Here is a 17,877-nt window from a genome sequence, read left to right as displayed (position 1 = left end):
TCCCCATCAACTCCCTTCCCCATGCCCCAAAGAAACTCTCTTCCATGCTATACCATCCTGTGGGTGGTCCCTCTGGGTGTAGGGTTGCCTCTGCATGGGTCCACTGAGGCACGCTCTTCCCCCCATAGGCCCAGAGAACGCAATCTTATTCCACCTTCTACTTTGATGATTACAACAACCACCAAAGAAATCAGTCTCCAAGGTGAAGGTGAATTACTACTTTAGTACCCTAGAATGCCTGTTCCCCCACCCCAGCACACCTTTGCCTTTTAGTATGGCAAAGGTGAAAATGCTACCTTCAACACAACAGCAACAAGTAAAATGTATCCCCAAGATAAGTCAGGGCCAAAGAGGTCTGTTTCAGAGTTAAAAATCAAACTAAAACACACAAAAAGGCAAAAAGAAATTACATTAGATTGTAGATTTTATTTGAAAACAGGCAAGGAAAAGAGGAGAAATCCAAAGAAGCAAAACCCAAATCCCCCATGGTCTGCACAGTCCAGTTGCCAACCCTCCCTCCCTCCCTCCCCCTAGGCATCACAGATGAGGCTTCTGGGTCCCATTTCTCGCATGGATTTGCTCAGTCAGTGTCCATGCTTTCCATATAAGCATCCAACTGTGCGTCCAACCCCTCTGCAGTAAGCTGCTGCTTCGAGTTGCTGCTGGCCCCTCTAGCTCGTCCCTGGTAGCCTCCACTTGTCCCTCTCCTGGTGACTCCGGCACGCGAACCTCCCGAGCCAGGGTTTCTTGTCATGCCTCCTCTGTTGATGCTTTGTGCAGGTCTTGGTTGCATAAGGATCTGGGATGTGACGAGCTGGATCTTCATGCGGCGGCCATCCAAAGGCACACCATTGTACTCTTGCATAGCCTTCAGGGCATCTGCTTCCCGTTCAAAGTGCACCTCTGCTGTCCCCAAACTTTGTCCAGAGCGATCATAGTGCACGGTGGCTTTCTTCAAGGTTCCGGATGAAGCAAAGACTTCCTGTATATCAGCATCGGACACTGCAAAGTCCAGGTTGGACACAAGCAGCTTCCCACCGCTGTCCACGCTGGCTCCACCCACGAAGGCCCTGTGGACTAGGTCCTGCTGCCACTTGTCCCGACGTTGCTTCTGGTGGCTGTATGGTGCCACCCGGTTCCTGCCGCGCAGGGCCATGGCAGGCTGCTTCCTCCTAGGCTCACCACCGCCGCCTGCTTTGAAGCCACGGAAGTTCTGGTAGCCGGCCCCTCTGCGACCCCGGCCCCACCAGGGACCTCCTTGCTGCCTCCGGTTCAGCTTGATGATGTCATCCAAAGACATGTCCACTTTGTCGGCCATCGCCAGTGTGGATTCGGGCATCAGATCGAGCCCACCTGTTTTGAAAACAAAGGTTTAACCTTATGTTCAAAGTCTCTCCCTGGTGCTTTTAGCATAGTAAATCACTGAGCAACAGGGAAGAGGTCCTGAGAACTTGATGAGGAAAAACAAGAATTTTCAACAGGAACACTCTTTATCGACAAAGGTTTCAATTGAAACCATTACAGGTGGCTGTATCTCCTCCTGATTGTTTGGTAAGTGATAGAAGTGCTTAATTACATTTCTGGCCTACTCAGAGTGCTTCCTATACAACTCTTAACACCACACTTTCCAAACAACATTGGAAACATCTGAACAGGCAAACCCAATGAGCTGAGGCCAGTCTCTGGGAACCAATACCTATCGAGGAGACAATTCACCCATCCAAGTCTTCTGAGCTCTACCTGACTCCTGTACCAACACACCACCAAACAAACCAGAAAGGAATTTGAGGAATTTGAACAGAAAATAAAATATAACCGCATTGTCCAGGTTTGCATAGGGGAACACTGTCACAAACAAAATAGAGTAAACTAAAGGGGAAAAAAAAAAGGTTCAGTGTGGTGGCCAATGCTTTTGATCCCAGCCCTCAAAAGGCAGAGACAGGAGGACCTTTTCAAGTTAGATGACATCCTGCTACTACACCTAGACAGCTCTAGACTGTCCAGGGCAGCCTAGTACGACTGAAACTAGAGAAAAAACAACAACAACAACAACAACAACAACAACACTATCTGTATATTTTATCTACAGAAGATAAAAACATGGAAACAATCATAAGTAGAATGATAAGTATAAACCTCCAAAATACACAATTTCAAAATGACAACGTTATTTAAAAGCGAGTACAATATAGAGTTGAATGTTAAGTTTAAGTCTTGGGATTTTTTTTTGTTCACACCACAAATCATCATCCCCTATAAAGAGACAGGATAACAATGAAAGCAATGTTTGAGAGCTGTAACCTAGATGCCTAAAGAAAATACTGTGGCTAATTCTCTGTGAAACCCACTAATCTGACTGAAAGCTTCATTTTTTCATAGCCTTCTCCCAGAGTCCCTCTTACCTCTTAAATCAGTTGGCTTTCTTTTATGTAGGTATCGTGGGGGAACACGCTGTAGAGCAGAGGTGGCGTCCAACTCAGAGATCTGCCTGCCTCTGTCTCCCAAGTGCTTCGGTGAAAGCTTTTGACACCTAAAGAAACAGAACACCATCTCTAAACTCCTCCCATTAGATAGGAAAAAACAGAAAACAAAGAAACAAAGAAAGAAACAACAGCAGAGCCAAAAAATAAAAAAAATAAAAAAATGGACACACATCCCAAGATTCTGTGACTGCAACATAGGGGGAATCAGAGACTGTCCTCTAGAGGGGTGTCACAAAGACAGACAGCTACTACTTGTGTTTATTGCTGGGCATCTCACCCATGGCTGCACACATGGGTACTGCACGCAAGTACTCGGCCATGGAGACCCTCTTGGAACCCTCCTGGAAGGATCTTAAGAAGGAGAATAAAATGTATGGAGTGTATACTAAAAGAAGGAAGGCTTGGAGATACGGGGGGCTTAGTGTTCTAGACACTGGGCTCTGCCATCGATTCCATTGGAATGCAACTCACTGGGTCCCATTCTCAGATTCATCTCAGTGTCTTTAATGGTGCAGAGAGAGAACATTGGTTTGTTTGTTTGGGTTCCCTTTAAGACCTAGTCAGACTCTGTAGCCTAGTAGTTGATCTATGGCCCAGGCTGGCCTCAGAATCCTAGATTTGCTTAACTCCCTCTACAGAGTAGTGAGACATCAACCCATGGGCCACTATGCCCAGCTCAGAGAAATAGTTTTGAGACAAGTATCTTTCTTCTAAATCTTTGAAATGAAAAGCATCATCACTATGGTAGTCAGGGTTCTCTCTAGAGAAGCACAACTTACAGAATGAATCTCTACATACATACAGAAAGGGGATTGAGTTGAATGACTTACAAGGTGTGGTCCCACTAATCCAGTGGTTTGCTATGATGATGGAAAGTTCAGAGTTCCAGAATCCACTCAGTCCACAAGGCTGGAGGTCTCAACTGGTCTTCAGTAGAGATGCTGGGATCCCGGTGAAGGAATGGACTTGCTAGCAAGGTGAGAGCAAGCAGGCAAAGAGGAAAAGCTCCTTCTTCCCTGTCTTTATATAGGCTTTGAGAAGGAGGTGTGGCCCAGTTTGGATTAGATTAGAATCTCTCCTGATTGGATGTCCTCAAGGCAAGATTGGGATTAAAGGTGTGTGTCTGCCTGCCTGGAGATGTGGATCAGAAGTGATCTAATTGCCCAGCAGTGGTGGCACACACCTTTAATCCCATTTAATGCTGGGATTAAACAAAACAAAGAACAAAACAGAAAACAAACACAAACCAAAACCAAATAAACAACAAAGACAAACAAACAAGGAAACCAAAAAGTGACCTAATCATGATCACCTCACGGCACATTCAGCACCACACCTATCAGCTTTTTGAAATTAGACCAGACCTCTTCTTGAGATGCTTTGCTAGCATGGTTGTTGTGGTTGTCATTGTTGTTGTTGTTGTTCTGTTTTTTTTTTTTTTGTTTTGCTTTCTGCTTTCGACACCCATCGCAATGACCTCTTAAAAGACCCGAGTCAAATGAACTGTTTGCCATTCGAGTTGCAGTCACAGGCTGGCCAATGGTTAAGCAGATTTGTGCCTGCCACCATTTCCTGAATGGTTTAGTCTGTAAACATTCAAGGGGATTGAACTGGTCTGCCCTTGTATATGAAAACCCCAAATTCTAGTTTACTCCCAATGAGCAATGACACTATCTATTCCTTGCTAGTAAACTACATGGTCCCCAGATATCACTCTAAGACCCTGAGATGTAGAATATTTGCTGACTCCCAGGCAAGATTGAGAAACCTAGCTCTATTGAAGCACTGGAATATAATATACCATGGAAGTGGCTTTGAGGCCAGCTTTAATTCCACTCTCTTGGGTGACAACAATATTTGTAGGCCATACTTGTGAATGTTTTTAAGAGGCAAATACCATGAGCTTTGGCCTTCACTCTTGAGCCCAGACCCACAGAGACCCAAACTGTGTAAAGATTATTCTATCACGACTGTTTGTGGCCTTTCTCAGCTCCACCCCACGCTTACCTGGCCATGGCCAGGTAGCTCTGACCCATATCAAAGGGGCTGCTTGCCCCTCTTCTCCCTCTCTCTCTCATCCTCTCATTCTCTTGCCCTCTTTGGCTCTTCCATTTTCCTTTCCGGTCCCCACTCCCTCCACATACGGTCCTGGCCAGCTTCTACTTCTCTCCTCCTCTCTGCCTCTTAACTCTCCCCATCAACTCCCTTCCCCATGCCCCAAAGAAACTCTCTTCCATGCTATACCATCCTGTGGGTGGTCCCTCTGGGTGTAGGGTTGCCTCTGCATGGGTCCACTGAGGCACGCTCTTCCCCCCACAGGCCCAGAGAACGCAATCTTATTCCACCTTCTACTTTGATGATTACAACAACCACCAAAGAAATCAGTCTCCAAGGTGAAGGTGAATTACTACTTTAGTACCCTAGAATGCCTGTTCCCCCACCCCAGCACACCTTTGCCTTTTAGTATGGCAAAGGTGAAAATGCTACCTTCAACACAACAGCAACAAGTAAAATGTATCCCCAAGATAAGTCAGGGCCAAAGAGGTCTGTTTCAGAGTTAAAAATCAAACTAAAACACACAAAAAGGCAAAAAGAAATTACATTAGATTGTAGATTTTATTTGAAAACAGGCAAGGAAAAGAGGAGAAATCCAAAGAAGCAAAACCCAAATCCCCCATGGTCTGCACAGTCCAGTTGCCAACCCTCCCTCCCTCCCTCCCCCTAGGCATCACAGATGAGGCTTCTGGGTCCCATTTCTCGCATGGATTTGCTCAGTCAGTGTCCATGCTTTCCATATAAGCATCCAACTGTGCGTCCAACCCCTCTGCAGTAAGCTGCTGCTTCGAGTTGCTGCTGGCCCCTCTAGCTCGTCCCTGGTAGCCTCCACTTGTCCCTCTCCTGGTGACTCCGGCACGCGAACCTCCCGAGCCAGGGTTTCTTGTCATGCCTCCTCTGTTGATGCTTTGTGCAGGTCTTGGTTGCATAAGGATCTGGGATGTGACGAGCTGGATCTTCATGCGGCGGCCATCCAAAGGCACACCATTGTACTCTTGCATAGCCTTCAGGGCATCTGCTTCCCGTTCAAAGTGCACCTCTGCTGTCCCCAAACTTTGTCCAGAGCGATCATAGTGCACGGTGGCTTTCTTCAAGGTTCCGGATGAAGCAAAGACTTCCTGTATATCAGCATCGGACACTGCAAAGTCCAGGTTGGACACAAGCAGCTTCCCACCGCTGTCCACGCTGGCTCCACCCACGAAGGCCCTGTGGACTAGGTCCTGCTGCCACTTGTCCCGACGTTGCTTCTGGTGGCTGTATGGTGCCACCCGGTTCCTGCCGCGCAGGGCCATGGCAGGCTGCTTCCTCCTAGGCTCACCACTGCCGCCTGCTTTGAAGCCACGGAAGTTCTGGTAGCCGGCCCCTCTGCGACCCCGGCCCCACCAGGGACCTCCTTGCTGCCTCCGGTTCAGCTTGATGATGTCATCCAAAGACATGTCCACTTTGTCGGCCATCGCCAGTGTGGATTCGGGCATCAGATCGAGCCCACCTGTTTTGAAAACAAAGGTTTAACCTTATGTTCAAAGTCTCTCCCTGGTGCTTTTAGCATAGTAAATCACTGAGCAACAGGGAAGAGGTCCTGAGAACTTGATGAGGAAAAACAAGAATTTTCAACAGGAACACTCTTTATCGACAAAGGTTTCAATTGAAACCATTACAGGTGGCTGTATCTCCTCCTGATTGTTTGGTAAGTGATAGAAGTGCTTAATTACATTTCTGGCCTACTCAGAGTGCTTCCTATACAACTCTTAACACCACACTTTCCAAACAACATTGGAAACATCTGAACAGGCAAACCCAATGAGCTGAGGCCAGTCTCTGGGAACCAGTACCTATCGAGGAGACAATTCACCCATCCAAGTCTTCTGAGCTCTACCTGACTCCTGTACCAACACACCACCAAACAAACCAGAAAGGAATTTGAGGAATTTGAACAGAAAATAAAATATAACCGCATTGTCCAGGTTTGCATAGGGGAACACTGTCACAAACAAAATAGAGTAAACTAAAGGGGAAAAAAAAAAGGTTCAGTGTGGTGGCCAATGCTTTTGATCCCAGCCCTCAAGAGGCAGAGACAGGAGGACCTTTTCAAGTTAGATGACATCCTGCTACTACACCTAGACAGCTCTAGACTGTCCAGGGCAGCCTAGTACGACTGAAACTAGAGAAAAAACAACAACAACAACAACAACAACACTATCTGTATATTTTATCTACAGAAGATAAAAACATGGAAACAATCATAAGTAGAATGATAAGTATAAACCTCCAAAATACACAATTTCAAAATGACAACGTTACTTAAAAGCGAGTACAATATAGAGTTGAATGTTAAGTTTAAGTCTTGGGATTTTTTTTTTGTTCACACCACAAATCATCATCCCCTATAAAGAGACAGGATAACAATGAAAGCAATGTTTGGGAGCTGTAACCTAGATGCCTAAAGAAAATACTGTGGCTAATTCTCTGTGAAACCCACTAATCTGACTGAAAGCTTCATTTTTTCATAGCCTTCTCCCAGAGTCCCTCTTACCTCTTAAATCAGTTGGCTTTCTTTTATGTAGGTATCGTGGGGGAACACGCTGTAGAGCAGAGGTGGCGTCCAACTCAGAGATCTGCCTGCCTCTGTCTCCCAAGTGCTTCGGTGAAAGCTTTTGACACCTAAAGAAACAGAACACCATCTCTAAACTCCTCCCATTAGATAGGAAAAAACAGAAAACAAAGAAACAAAGAAAGAAACAACAGCAGAGCCAAAAAATAAAAAAAATAAAAAAATGGACACACATCCCAAGATTCTGTGACTGCAACATAGGGGGAATCAGAGACTGTCCTCTAGAGGGGTGTCACAAAGACAGACAGCTACTACTTGTGTTTATTGCTGGGCATCTCACCCATGGCTGCACACATGGGTACTGCACGCAAGTACTCGGCCATGGAGACCCTCTTGGAACCCTCCTGGAAGGATCTTAAGAAGGAGAATAAAATGTATGGAGTGTATACTAAAAGAAGGAAGGCTTGGAGATACGGGGGGCTTAGTGTTCTAGACACTGGGCTCTGCCATCGATTCCATTGGAATGCAACTCACTGGGTCCCATTCTCAGATTCATCTCAGTGTCTTTAATGGTGCAGAGAGAGAACATTGGTTTGTTTGTTTGGGTTCCCTTTAAGACCTAGTCAGACTCTGTAGCCTAGTAGTTGATCTATGGCCCAGGCTGGCCTCAGAATCCTAGATTTGCTTAACTCCCTCTACAGAGTAGTGAGACATCAACCCATGGGCCACTATGCCCAGCTCAGAGAAATAGTTTTGAGACAAGTATCTTTCTTCTAAATCTTTGAAATGAAAAGCATCATCACTATGGTAGTCAGGGTTCTCTCTAGAGAAGCACAACTTACAGAATGAATCTCTACATACATACAGAAAGGGGATTGAGTTGAATGACTTACAAGGTGTGGTCCCACTAATCCAGTGGTTTGCTATGATGATGGAAAGTTCAGAGTTCCAGAATCCACTCAGTCCACAAGGCTGGAGGTCTCAACTGGTCTTCAGTAGAGATGCTGGGATCCCGGTGAAGGAATGGACTTGCTAGCAAGGTGAGAGCAAGCAGGCAAAGAGGAAAAGCTCCTTCTTCCCTGTCTTTATATAGGCTTTGAGAAGGAGGTGTGGCCCAGTTTGGATTAGATTAGAATCTCTCCTGATTGGATGTCCTCAAGGCAAGATTGGGATTAAAGGTGTGTGTCTGCCTGCCTGGAGATGTGGATCAGAAGTGATCTAATTGCCCAGCAGTGGTGGCACACACCTTTAATCCCATTTAATGCTGGGATTAAACAAAACAAAGAACAAAACAGAAAACAAACACAAACCAAAACCAAATAAACAACAAAGACAAACAAACAAGGAAATCAAAAAGTGACCTAATCATGATCACCTCACGGCACATTCAGCACCACACCTATCAGCTTTTTGAAATTAGACCAGACCTCTTCTTGAGATGCTTTGCTAGCATGGTTGTTGTGGTTGTCATTGTTGTTGTTGTTGTTCTGTTTTTTTTTTTTTGTTTTGCTTTCTGCTTTCGACACCCATCGCAATGACCTCTTAAAAGACCCGAGTCAAATGAACTGTTTGCCATTCGAGTTGCAGTCACAGGCTGGCCAATGGTTAAGCAGATTTGTGCCTGCCACCATTTCCTGAATGGTTTAGTCTGTAAACATTCAAGGGGATTGAACTGGTCTGCCCTTGTATATGAAAACCCCAAATTCTAGTTTACTCCCAATGAGCAATGACACTATCTATTCCTTGCTAGTAAACTACATGGTCCCCAGATATCACTCTAAGACCCTGAGATGTAGAATATTTGCTGACTCCCAGGCAAGATTGAGAAACCTAGCTCTATTGAAGCACTGGAATATAATATACCATGGAAGTGGCTTTGAGGCCAGCTTTAATTCCACTCTCTTGGGTGACAACAATATTTGTAGGCCATACTTGTGAATGTTTTTAAGAGGCAAATACCATGAGCTTTGGCCTTCACTCTTGAGCCCAGACCCACAGAGACCCAAACTGTGTAAAGATTATTCTATCACGACTGTTTGTGGCCTTTCTCAGCTCCACCCCACGCTTACCTGGCCATGGCCAGGTAGCTCTGACCCATATCAAAGGGGCTGCTTGCCCCTCTTCTCCCTCTCTCTCTCATCCTCTCATTCTCTTGCCCTCTTTGGCTCTTCCATTTTCCTTTCCGGTCCCCACTCCCTCCACATACGGTCCTGGCCAGCTTCTACTTCTCTCCTCCTCTCTGCCTCTTAACTCTCCCCATCAACTCCCTTCCCCATGCCCCAAAGAAACTCTCTTCCATGCTATACCATCCTGTGGGTGGTCCCTCTGGGTGTAGGGTTGCCTCTGCATGGGTCCACTGAGGCACGCTCTTCCCCCCACAGGCCCAGAGAACGCAATCTTATTCCACCTTCTACTTTGATGATTACAACAACCACCAAAGAAATCAGTCTCCAAGGTGAAGGTGAATTACTACTTTAGTACCCTAGAATGCCTGTTCCCCCACCCCAGCACACCTTTGCCTTTTAGTATGGCAAAGGTGAAAATGCTACCTTCAACACAACAGCAACAAGTAAAATGTATCCCCAAGATAAGTCAGGGCCAAAGAGGTCTGTTTCAGAGTTAAAAATCAAACTAAAACACACAAAAAGGCAAAAAGAAATTACATTAGATTGTAGATTTTATTTGAAAACAGGCAAGGAAAAGAGGAGAAATCCAAAGAAGCAAAACCCAAATCCCCCATGGTCTGCACAGTCCAGTTGCCAACCCTCCCTCCCTCCCTCCCCCTAGGCATCACAGATGAGGCTTCTGGGTCCCATTTCTCGCATGGATTTGCTCAGTCAGTGTCCATGCTTTCCATATAAGCATCCAACTGTGCGTCCAACCCCTCTGCAGTAAGCTGCTGCTTCGAGTTGCTGCTGGCCCCTCTAGCTCGTCCCTGGTAGCCTCCACTTGTCCCTCTCCTGGTGACTCCGGCACGCGAACCTCCCGAGCCAGGGTTTCTTGTCATGCCTCCTCTGTTGATGCTTTGTGCAGGTCTTGGTTGCATAAGGATCTGGGATGTGACGAGCTGGATCTTCATGCGGCGGCCATCCAAAGGCACACCATTGTACTCTTGCATAGCCTTCAGGGCATCTGCTTCCCGTTCAAAGTGCACCTCTGCTGTCCCCAAACTTTGTCCAGAGCGATCATAGTGCACGGTGGCTTTCTTCAAGGTTCCGGATGAAGCAAAGACTTCCTGTATATCAGCATCGGACACTGCAAAGTCCAGGTTGGACACAAGCAGCTTCCCACCGCTGTCCACGCTGGCTCCACCCACGAAGGCCCTGTGGACTAGGTCCTGCTGCCACTTGTCTCGACGTTGCTTCTGGTGGCTGTATGGTGCCACCCGGTTCCTGCCGCGCAGGGCCATGGCAGGCTGCTTCCTCCTAGGCTCACCACCGCCGCCTGCTTTGAAGCCACGGAAGTTCTGGTAGCCGGCCCCTCTGCGACCCCGGCCCCACGAGGGACCTCCTTGCTGCCTCCGGTTCAGCTTGATGATGTCATCCAAAGACATGTCCACTTTGTCGGCCATCGCCAGTGTGGATTCGGGCATCAGATCGAGCCCACCTGTTTTGAAAACAAAGGTTTAACCTTATGTTCAAAGTCTCTCCCTGGTGCTTTTAGCATAGTAAATCACTGAGCAACAGGGAAGAGGTCCTGAGAACTTGATGAGGAAAAACAAGAATTTTCAACAGGAACACTCTTTATCGACAAAGGTTTCAATTGAAACCATTACAGGTGGCTGTATCTCCTCCTGATTGTTTGGTAAGTGATAGAAGTGCTTAATTACATTTCTGGCCTACTCAGAGTGCTTCCTATACAACTCTTAACACCACACTTTCCAAACAACATTGGAAACATCTGAACAGGCAAACCCAATGAGCTGAGGCCAGTCTCTGGGAACCAGTACCTATCGAGGAGACAATTCACCCATCCAAGTCTTCTGAGCTCTACCTGACTCCTGTACCAACACACCACCAAACAAACCAGAAAGGAATTTGAGGAATTTGAACAGAAAATAAAATATAACCGCATTGTCCAGGTTTGCATAGGGGAACACTGTCACAAACAAAATAGAGTAAACTAAAGGGGAAAAAAAAAGGTTCAGTGTGGTGGCCAATGCTTTTGATCCCAGCCCTCAAGAGGCAGAGACAGGAGGACCTTTTCAAGTTAGATGACATCCTGCTACTACACCTAGACAGCTCTAGACTGTCCAGGGCAGCCTAGTACGACTGAAACTAGAGAAAAAACAACAACAACAACAACAACAACACTATCTGTATATTTTATCTACAGAAGATAAAAACATGGAAACAATCATAAGTAGAGTGATAAGTATAAACCTCCAAAATACACAATTTCAAAATGACAACGTTACTTAAAAGCGAGTACAATATAGAGTTGAATGTTAAGTTTAAGTGTTGGGATTTTTTTTTGTTCACACCACAAATCATCATCCCCTATAAAGAGACAGGATAACAATGAAAGCAATGTTTGGGAGCTGTAACCTAGATGCCTAAAGAAAATACTGTGGCTAATTCTCTGTGAAACCCACTAATCTGACTGAAAGCTTCATTTTTTCATAGCCTTCTCCCAGAGTCCCTCTTACCTCTTAAATCAGTTGGCTTTCTTTTATGTAGGTATCGTGGGGGAACACGCTGTAGAGCAGAGGTGGCGTCCAACTCAGAGATCTGCCTGCCTCTGTCTCCCAAGTGCTTCGGTGAAAGCTTTTGACACCTAAAGAAACAGAACACCATCTCTAAACTCCTCCCATTAGATAGGAAAAAACAGAAAACAAAGAAACAAAGAAAGAAACAACAGCAGAGCCAAAAAATAAAAAAAATAAAAAAATGGACACACATCCCAAGATTCTGTGACTGCAACATAGGGGGAATCAGAGACTGTCCTCTAGAGGGGTGTCACAAAGACAGACAGCTACTACTTGTGTTTATTGCTGGGCATCTCACCCATGGCTGCACACATGGGTACTGCACGCAAGTACTCGGCCATGGAGACCCTCTTGGAACCCTCCTGGAAGGATCTTAAGAAGGAGAATAAAATGTATGGAGTGTATACTAAAAGAAGGAAGGCTTGGAGATACGGGGGGCTTAGTGTTCTAGACACTGGGCTCTGCCATCGATTCCATTGGAATGCAACTCACTGGGTCCCATTCTCAGATTCATCTCAGTGTCTTTAATGGTGCAGAGAGAGAACATTGGTTTGTTTGTTTGGGTTCCCTTTAAGACCTAGTCAGACTCTGTAGCCTAGTAGTTGATCTATGGCCCAGGCTGGCCTCAGAATCCTAGATTTGCTTAACTCCCTCTACAGAGTAGTGAGACATCAACCCATGGGCCACTATGCCCAGCTCAGAGAAATAGTTTTGAGACAAGTATCTTTCTTCTAAATCTTTGAAATGAAAAGCATCATCACTATGGTAGTCAGGGTTCTCTCTAGAGAAGCACAACTTACAGAATGAATCTCTACATACATACAGAAAGGGGATTGAGTTGAATGACTTACAAGGTGTGGTCCCACTAATCCAGTGGTTTGCTATGATGATGGAAAGTTCAGAGTTCCAGAATCCACTCAGTCCACAAGGCTGGAGGTCTCAACTGGTCTTCAGTAGAGATGCTGGGATCCCGGTGAAGGAATGGACTTGCTAGCAAGGTGAGAGCAAGCAGGCAAAGAGGAAAAGCTCCTTCTTCCCTGTCTTTATATAGGCTTTGAGAAGGAGGTGTGGCCCAGTTTGGATTAGATTAGAATCTCTCCTGATTGGATGTCCTCAAGGCAAGATTGGGATTAAAGGTGTGTGTCTGCCTGCCTGGAGATGTGGATCAGAAGTGATCTAATTGCCCAGCAGTGGTGGCACACACCTTTAATCCCATTTAATGCTGGGATTAAACAAAACAAAGAACAAAACAGAAAACAAACACAAACCAAAACCAAATAAACAACAAAGACAAACAAACAAGGAAACCAAAAAGTGACCTAATCATGATCACCTCACGGCACATTCAGCACCACACCTATCAGCTTTTTGAAATTAGACCAGACCTCTTCTTGAGATGCTTTGCTAGCATGGTTGTTGTGGTTGTCATTGTTGTTGTTGTTGTTCTGGTTTTTTTTTTTTTTTTTTTTTTTTTTTGTTTTGCTTTCTGCTTTCGACACCCATCGCAATGACCTCTTAAAAGACCCGAGTCAAATGAACTGTTTGCCATTCGAGTTGCAGTCACAGGCTGGCCAATGGTTAAGCAGATTTGTGCCTGCCACCATTTCCTGAATGGTTTAGTCTGTAAACATTCAAGGGGATTGAACTGGTCTGCCCTTGTATATGAAAACTCCAAATTCTAGTTTACTCCCAATGAGCAATGACACTATCTATTCCTTGCTAGTAAACTACATGGTCCCCAGATATCACTCTAAGACCCTGAGATGTAGAATATTTGCTGACTCCCAGGCAAGATTGAGAAACCTAGCTCTATTGAAGCACTGGAATATAATATACCATGGAAGTGGCTTTGAGGCCAGCTTTAATTCCACTCTCTTGGGTGACAACAATATTTGTAGGCCATACTTGTGAATGTTTTTAAGAGGCAAATACCTTGAGCTTTGGCCTTCACTCTTGAGCCCAGACCCACAGAGACCCAAACTGTGTAAAGATTATTCTATCACGACTGTTTGTGGCCTTTCTCAGCTCCACCCCACGCTTACCTGGCCATGGCCAGGTAGCTCTGACCCATATCAAAGGGGCTGCTTGCCCCTCTTCTCCCTCTCTCTCTCATCCTCTCATTCTCTTGCCCTCTTTGGCTCTTCCATTTTCCTTTCCGGTCCCCACTCCCTCCACATACGGTCCTGGCCAGCTTCTACTTCTCTCCTCCTCTCTGCCTCTTAACTCTCCCCATCAACTCCCTTCCCCATGCCCCAAAGAAACTCTCTTCCATGCTATACCATCCTGTGGGTGGTCCCTCTGGGTGTAGGGTTGCCTCTGCATGGGTCCACTGAGGCACGCTCTTCCCCCCACAGGCCCAGAGAACGCAATCTTATTCCACCTTCTACTTTGATGATTACAACAACCACCAAAGAAATCAGTCTCCAAGGTGAAGGTGAATTACTACTTTAGTACCCTAGAATGCCTGTTCCCCCACCCCAGCACACCTTTGCCTTTTAGTATGGCAAAGGTGAAAATGCTACCTTCAACACAACAGCAACAAGTAAAATGTATCCCCAAGATAAGTCAGGGCCAAAGAGGTCTGTTTCAGAGTTAAAAATCAAACTAAAACACACAAAAAGGCAAAAAGAAATTACATTAGATTGTAGATTTTATTTGAAAACAGGCAAGGAAAAGAGGAGAAATCCAAAGAAGCAAAACCCAAATCCCCCATGGTCTGCACAGTCCAGTTGCCAACCCTCCCTCCCTCCCTCCCCCTAGGCATCACAGATGAGGCTTCTGGGTCCCATTTCTCGCATGGATTTGCTCAGTCAGTGTCCATGCTTTCCATATAAGCATCCAACTGTGCGTCCAACCCCTCTGCAGTAAGCTGCTGCTTCGAGTTGCTGCTGGCCCCTCTAGCTCGTCCCTGGTAGCCTCCACTTGTCCCTCTCCTGGTGACTCCGGCACGCGAACCTCCCGAGCCAGGGTTTCTTGTCATGCCTCCTCTGTTGATGCTTTGTGCAGGTCTTGGTTGCATAAGGATCTGGGATGTGACGAGCTGGATCTTCATGCGGCGGCCATCCAAAGGCACACCATTGTACTCTTGCATAGCCTTCAGGGCATCTGCTTCCCGTTCAAAGTGCACCTCTGCTGTCCCCAAACTTTGTCCAGAGCGATCATAGTGCACGGTGGCTTTCTTCAAGGTTCCGGATGAAGCAAAGACTTCCTGTATATCAGCATCGGACACTGCAAAGTCCAGGTTGGACACAAGCAGCTTCCCACCGCTGTCCACGCTGGCTCCACCCACGAAGGCCCTGTGGACTAGGTCCTGCTGCCACTTGTCCCGACGTTGCTTCTGGTGGCTGTATGGTGCCACCCGGTTCCTGCCGCGCAGGGCCATGGCAGGCTGCTTCCTCCTAGGCTCACCACCGCCGCCTGCTTTGAAGCCACGGAAGTTCTGGTAGCCGGCCCCTCTGCGACCCCGGCCCCACGAGGGACCTCCTTGCTGCCTCCGGTTCAGCTTGATGATGTCATCCAAAGACATGTCCACTTTGTCGGCCATCGCCAGTGTGGATTCGGGCATCAGATCGAGCCCACCTGTTTTGAAAACAAAGGTTTAACCTTATGTTCAAAGTCTCTCCCTGGTGCTTTTAGCATAGTAAATCACTGAGCAACAGGGAAGAGGTCCTGAGAACTTGATGAGGAAAAACAAGAATTTTCAACAGGAACACTCTTTATCGACAAAGGTTTCAATTGAAACCATTACAGGTGGCTGTATCTCCTCCTGATTGTTTGGTAAGTGATAGAAGTGCTTAATTACATTTCTGGCCTACTCAGAGTGCTTCCTATACAACTCTTAACACCACACTTTCCAAACAACATTGGAAACATCTGAACAGGCAAACCCAATGAGCTGAGGCCAGTCTCTGGGAACCAGTACCTATCGAGGAGACAATTCACCCATCCAAGTCTTCTGAGCTCTACCTGACTCCTGTACCAACACACCACCAAACAAACCAGAAAGGAATTTGAGGAATTTGAACAGAAAATAAAATATAACCGCATTGTCCAGGTTTGCATAGGGGAACACTGTCACAAACAAAATAGAGTAAACTAAAGGGGAAAAAAAAAGGTTCAGTGTGGTGGCCAATGCTTTTGATCCCAGCCCTCAAGAGGCAGAGACAGGAGGACCTTTTCAAGTTAGATGACATCCTGCTACTACACCTAGACAGCTCTAGACTGTCCAGGGCAGCCTAGTACGACTGAAACTAGAGAAAAAACAACAACAACAACAACAACAACACTATCTGTATATTTTATCTACAGAAGATAAAAACATGGAAACAATCATAAGTAGAGTGATAAGTATAAACCTCCAAAATACACAATTTCAAAATGACAACGTTACTTAAAAGCGAGTACAATATAGAGTTGAATGTTAAGTTTAAGTGTTGGGATTTTTTTTTGTTCACACCACAAATCATCATCCCCTATAAAGAGACAGGATAACAATGAAAGCAATGTTTGGGAGCTGTAACCTAGATGCCTAAAGAAAATACTGTGGCTAATTCTCTGTGAAACCCACTAATCTGACTGAAAGCTTCATTTTTTCATAGCCTTCTCCCAGAGTCCCTCTTACCTCTTAAATCAGTTGGCTTTCTTTTATGTAGGTATCGTGGGGGAACACGCTGTAGAGCAGAGGTGGCGTCCAACTCAGAGATCTGCCTGCCTCTGTCTCCCAAGTGCTTCGGTGAAAGCTTTTGACACCTAAAGAAACAGAACACCATCTCTAAACTCCTCCCATTAGATAGGAAAAAACAGAAAACAAAGAAACAAAGAAAGAAACAACAGCAGAGCCAAAAAATAAAAAAAATAAAAAAATGGACACACATCCCAAGATTCTGTGACTGCAACATAGGGGGAATCAGAGACTGTCCTCTAGAGGGGTGTCACAAAGACAGACAGCTACTACTTGTGTTTATTGCTGGGCATCTCACCCATGGCTGCACACATGGGTACTGCACGCAAGTACTCGGCCATGGAGACCCTCTTGGAACCCTCCTGGAAGGATCTTAAGAAGGAGAATAAAATGTATGGAGTGTATACTAAAAGAAGGAAGGCTTGGAGATACGGGGGGCTTAGTGTTCTAGACACTGGGCTCTGCCATCGATTCCATTGGAATGCAACTCACTGGGTCCCATTCTCAGATTCATCTCAGTGTCTTTAATGGTGCAGAGAGAGAACATTGGTTTGTTTGTTTGGGTTCCCTTTAAGACCTAGTCAGACTCTGTAGCCTAGTAGTTGATCTATGGCCCAGGCTGGCCTCAGAATCCTAGATTTGCTTAACTCCCTCTACAGAGTAGTGAGACATCAACCCATGGGCCACTATGCCCAGCTCAGAGAAATAGTTTTGAGACAAGTATCTTTCTTCTAAATCTTTGAAATGAAAAGCATCATCACTATGGTAGTCAGGGTTCTCTCTAGAGAAGCACAACTTACAGAATGAATCTCTACATACATACAGAAAGGGGATTGAGTTGAATGACTTACAAGGTGTGGTCCCACTAATCCAGTGGTTTGCTATGATGATGGAAAGTTCAGAGTTCCAGAATCCACTCAGTCCACAAGGCTGGAGGTCTCAACTGGTCTTCAGTAGAGATGCTGGGATCCCGGTGAAGGAATGGACTTGCTAGCAAGGTGAGAGCAAGCAGGCAAAGAGGAAAAGCTCCTTCTTCCCTGTCTTTATATAGGCTTTGAGAAGGAGGTGTGGCCCAGTTTGGATTAGATTAGAATCTCTCCTGATTGGATGTCCTCAAGGCAAGATTGGGATTAAAGGTGTGTGTCTGCCTGCCTGGAGATGTGGATCAGAAGTGATCTAATTGCCCAGCAGTGGTGGCACACACCTTTAATCCCATTTAATGCTGGGATTAAACAAAACAAAGAACAAAACAGAAAACAAACACAAACCAAAACCAAATAAACAACAAAGACAAACAAACAAGGAAATCAAAAAGTGACCTAATCATGATCACCTCACGGCACATTCAGCACCACACCTATCAGCTTTTTGAAATTAGACCAGACCTCTTCTTGAGATG

At 45.8% G+C, this 17,877-nt stretch overlaps 3 protein-coding genes across 4 annotated transcripts; all 3 read right to left on the bottom strand.

Moving 5' to 3' along the window:
• Nucleotides 1-610: 610 nt before the first annotated feature.
• On the bottom strand, nucleotides 611-1,339 carry LOC127692656 (THO complex subunit 4-like; the record flags this gene model as incomplete). Its single annotated transcript, XM_052193244.1, has 1 exon — nucleotides 611-1,339. A coding segment is annotated over exon 1 (729 nt), but the record flags the coding sequence as incomplete, so codon positions are not given.
• Nucleotides 1,340-9,952: 8,613 nt separating this feature from the next.
• On the bottom strand, nucleotides 9,953-10,681 carry LOC127692657 (THO complex subunit 4-like; the record flags this gene model as incomplete). The annotated part of the gene is made up of 1 exon (XM_052193245.1): nucleotides 9,953-10,681. A coding segment is annotated over exon 1 (729 nt), but the record flags the coding sequence as incomplete, so codon positions are not given.
• A 2,541-nt stretch (nucleotides 10,682-13,222) lies between these two features.
• LOC127692654 (THO complex subunit 4-like) lies at nucleotides 13,223-15,341 on the bottom strand. 2 transcript variants are annotated; one of them, XM_052193242.1, is made up of 2 exons: nucleotides 14,653-15,341; nucleotides 13,223-13,286 (listed from the first exon to the last, which is right to left on the bottom strand). In XM_052193242.1, exons 1-2 carry the CDS (start codon nucleotides 15,339-15,341, stop codon nucleotides 13,223-13,225), a joined length of 753 nt encoding a protein of 250 aa, XP_052049202.1. The 2 variants fall into 2 exon arrangements, with proteins under 2 accessions (XP_052049202.1, XP_052049203.1); XM_052193243.1 differs by having other exon boundaries at nucleotides 13,223-13,283; nucleotides 14,668-15,341.
• Nucleotides 15,342-17,877: the final 2,536 nt, after the last annotated feature.

The sequence above is a fragment of the Apodemus sylvaticus genome, chromosome 9 (assembly GCF_947179515.1).
Source record: "Apodemus sylvaticus chromosome 9, mApoSyl1.1, whole genome shotgun sequence".
Lineage (NCBI taxonomy): Eukaryota > Metazoa > Chordata > Mammalia > Rodentia > Muridae > Apodemus > Apodemus sylvaticus.
This window is presented reverse-complemented; position numbering and strand designations above follow the sequence as displayed.

Bases quoted from the DNA above. Each gene is read 5' to 3' on its own strand.
- LOC127692654 (XM_052193242.1), bottom strand. From the start codon at position 15,341: ATGGCCGACAAAGTGGACATGTCTTTGGATGACATCATCAAGCTGAAC. The intron at 13,287-14,652 runs GTTGGACGCACA...GGGTGTCGAAAG, and splicing joins CAGCAGCTTACTGCAGAGGG to CAGAAAGCAAAACAAAAAAA.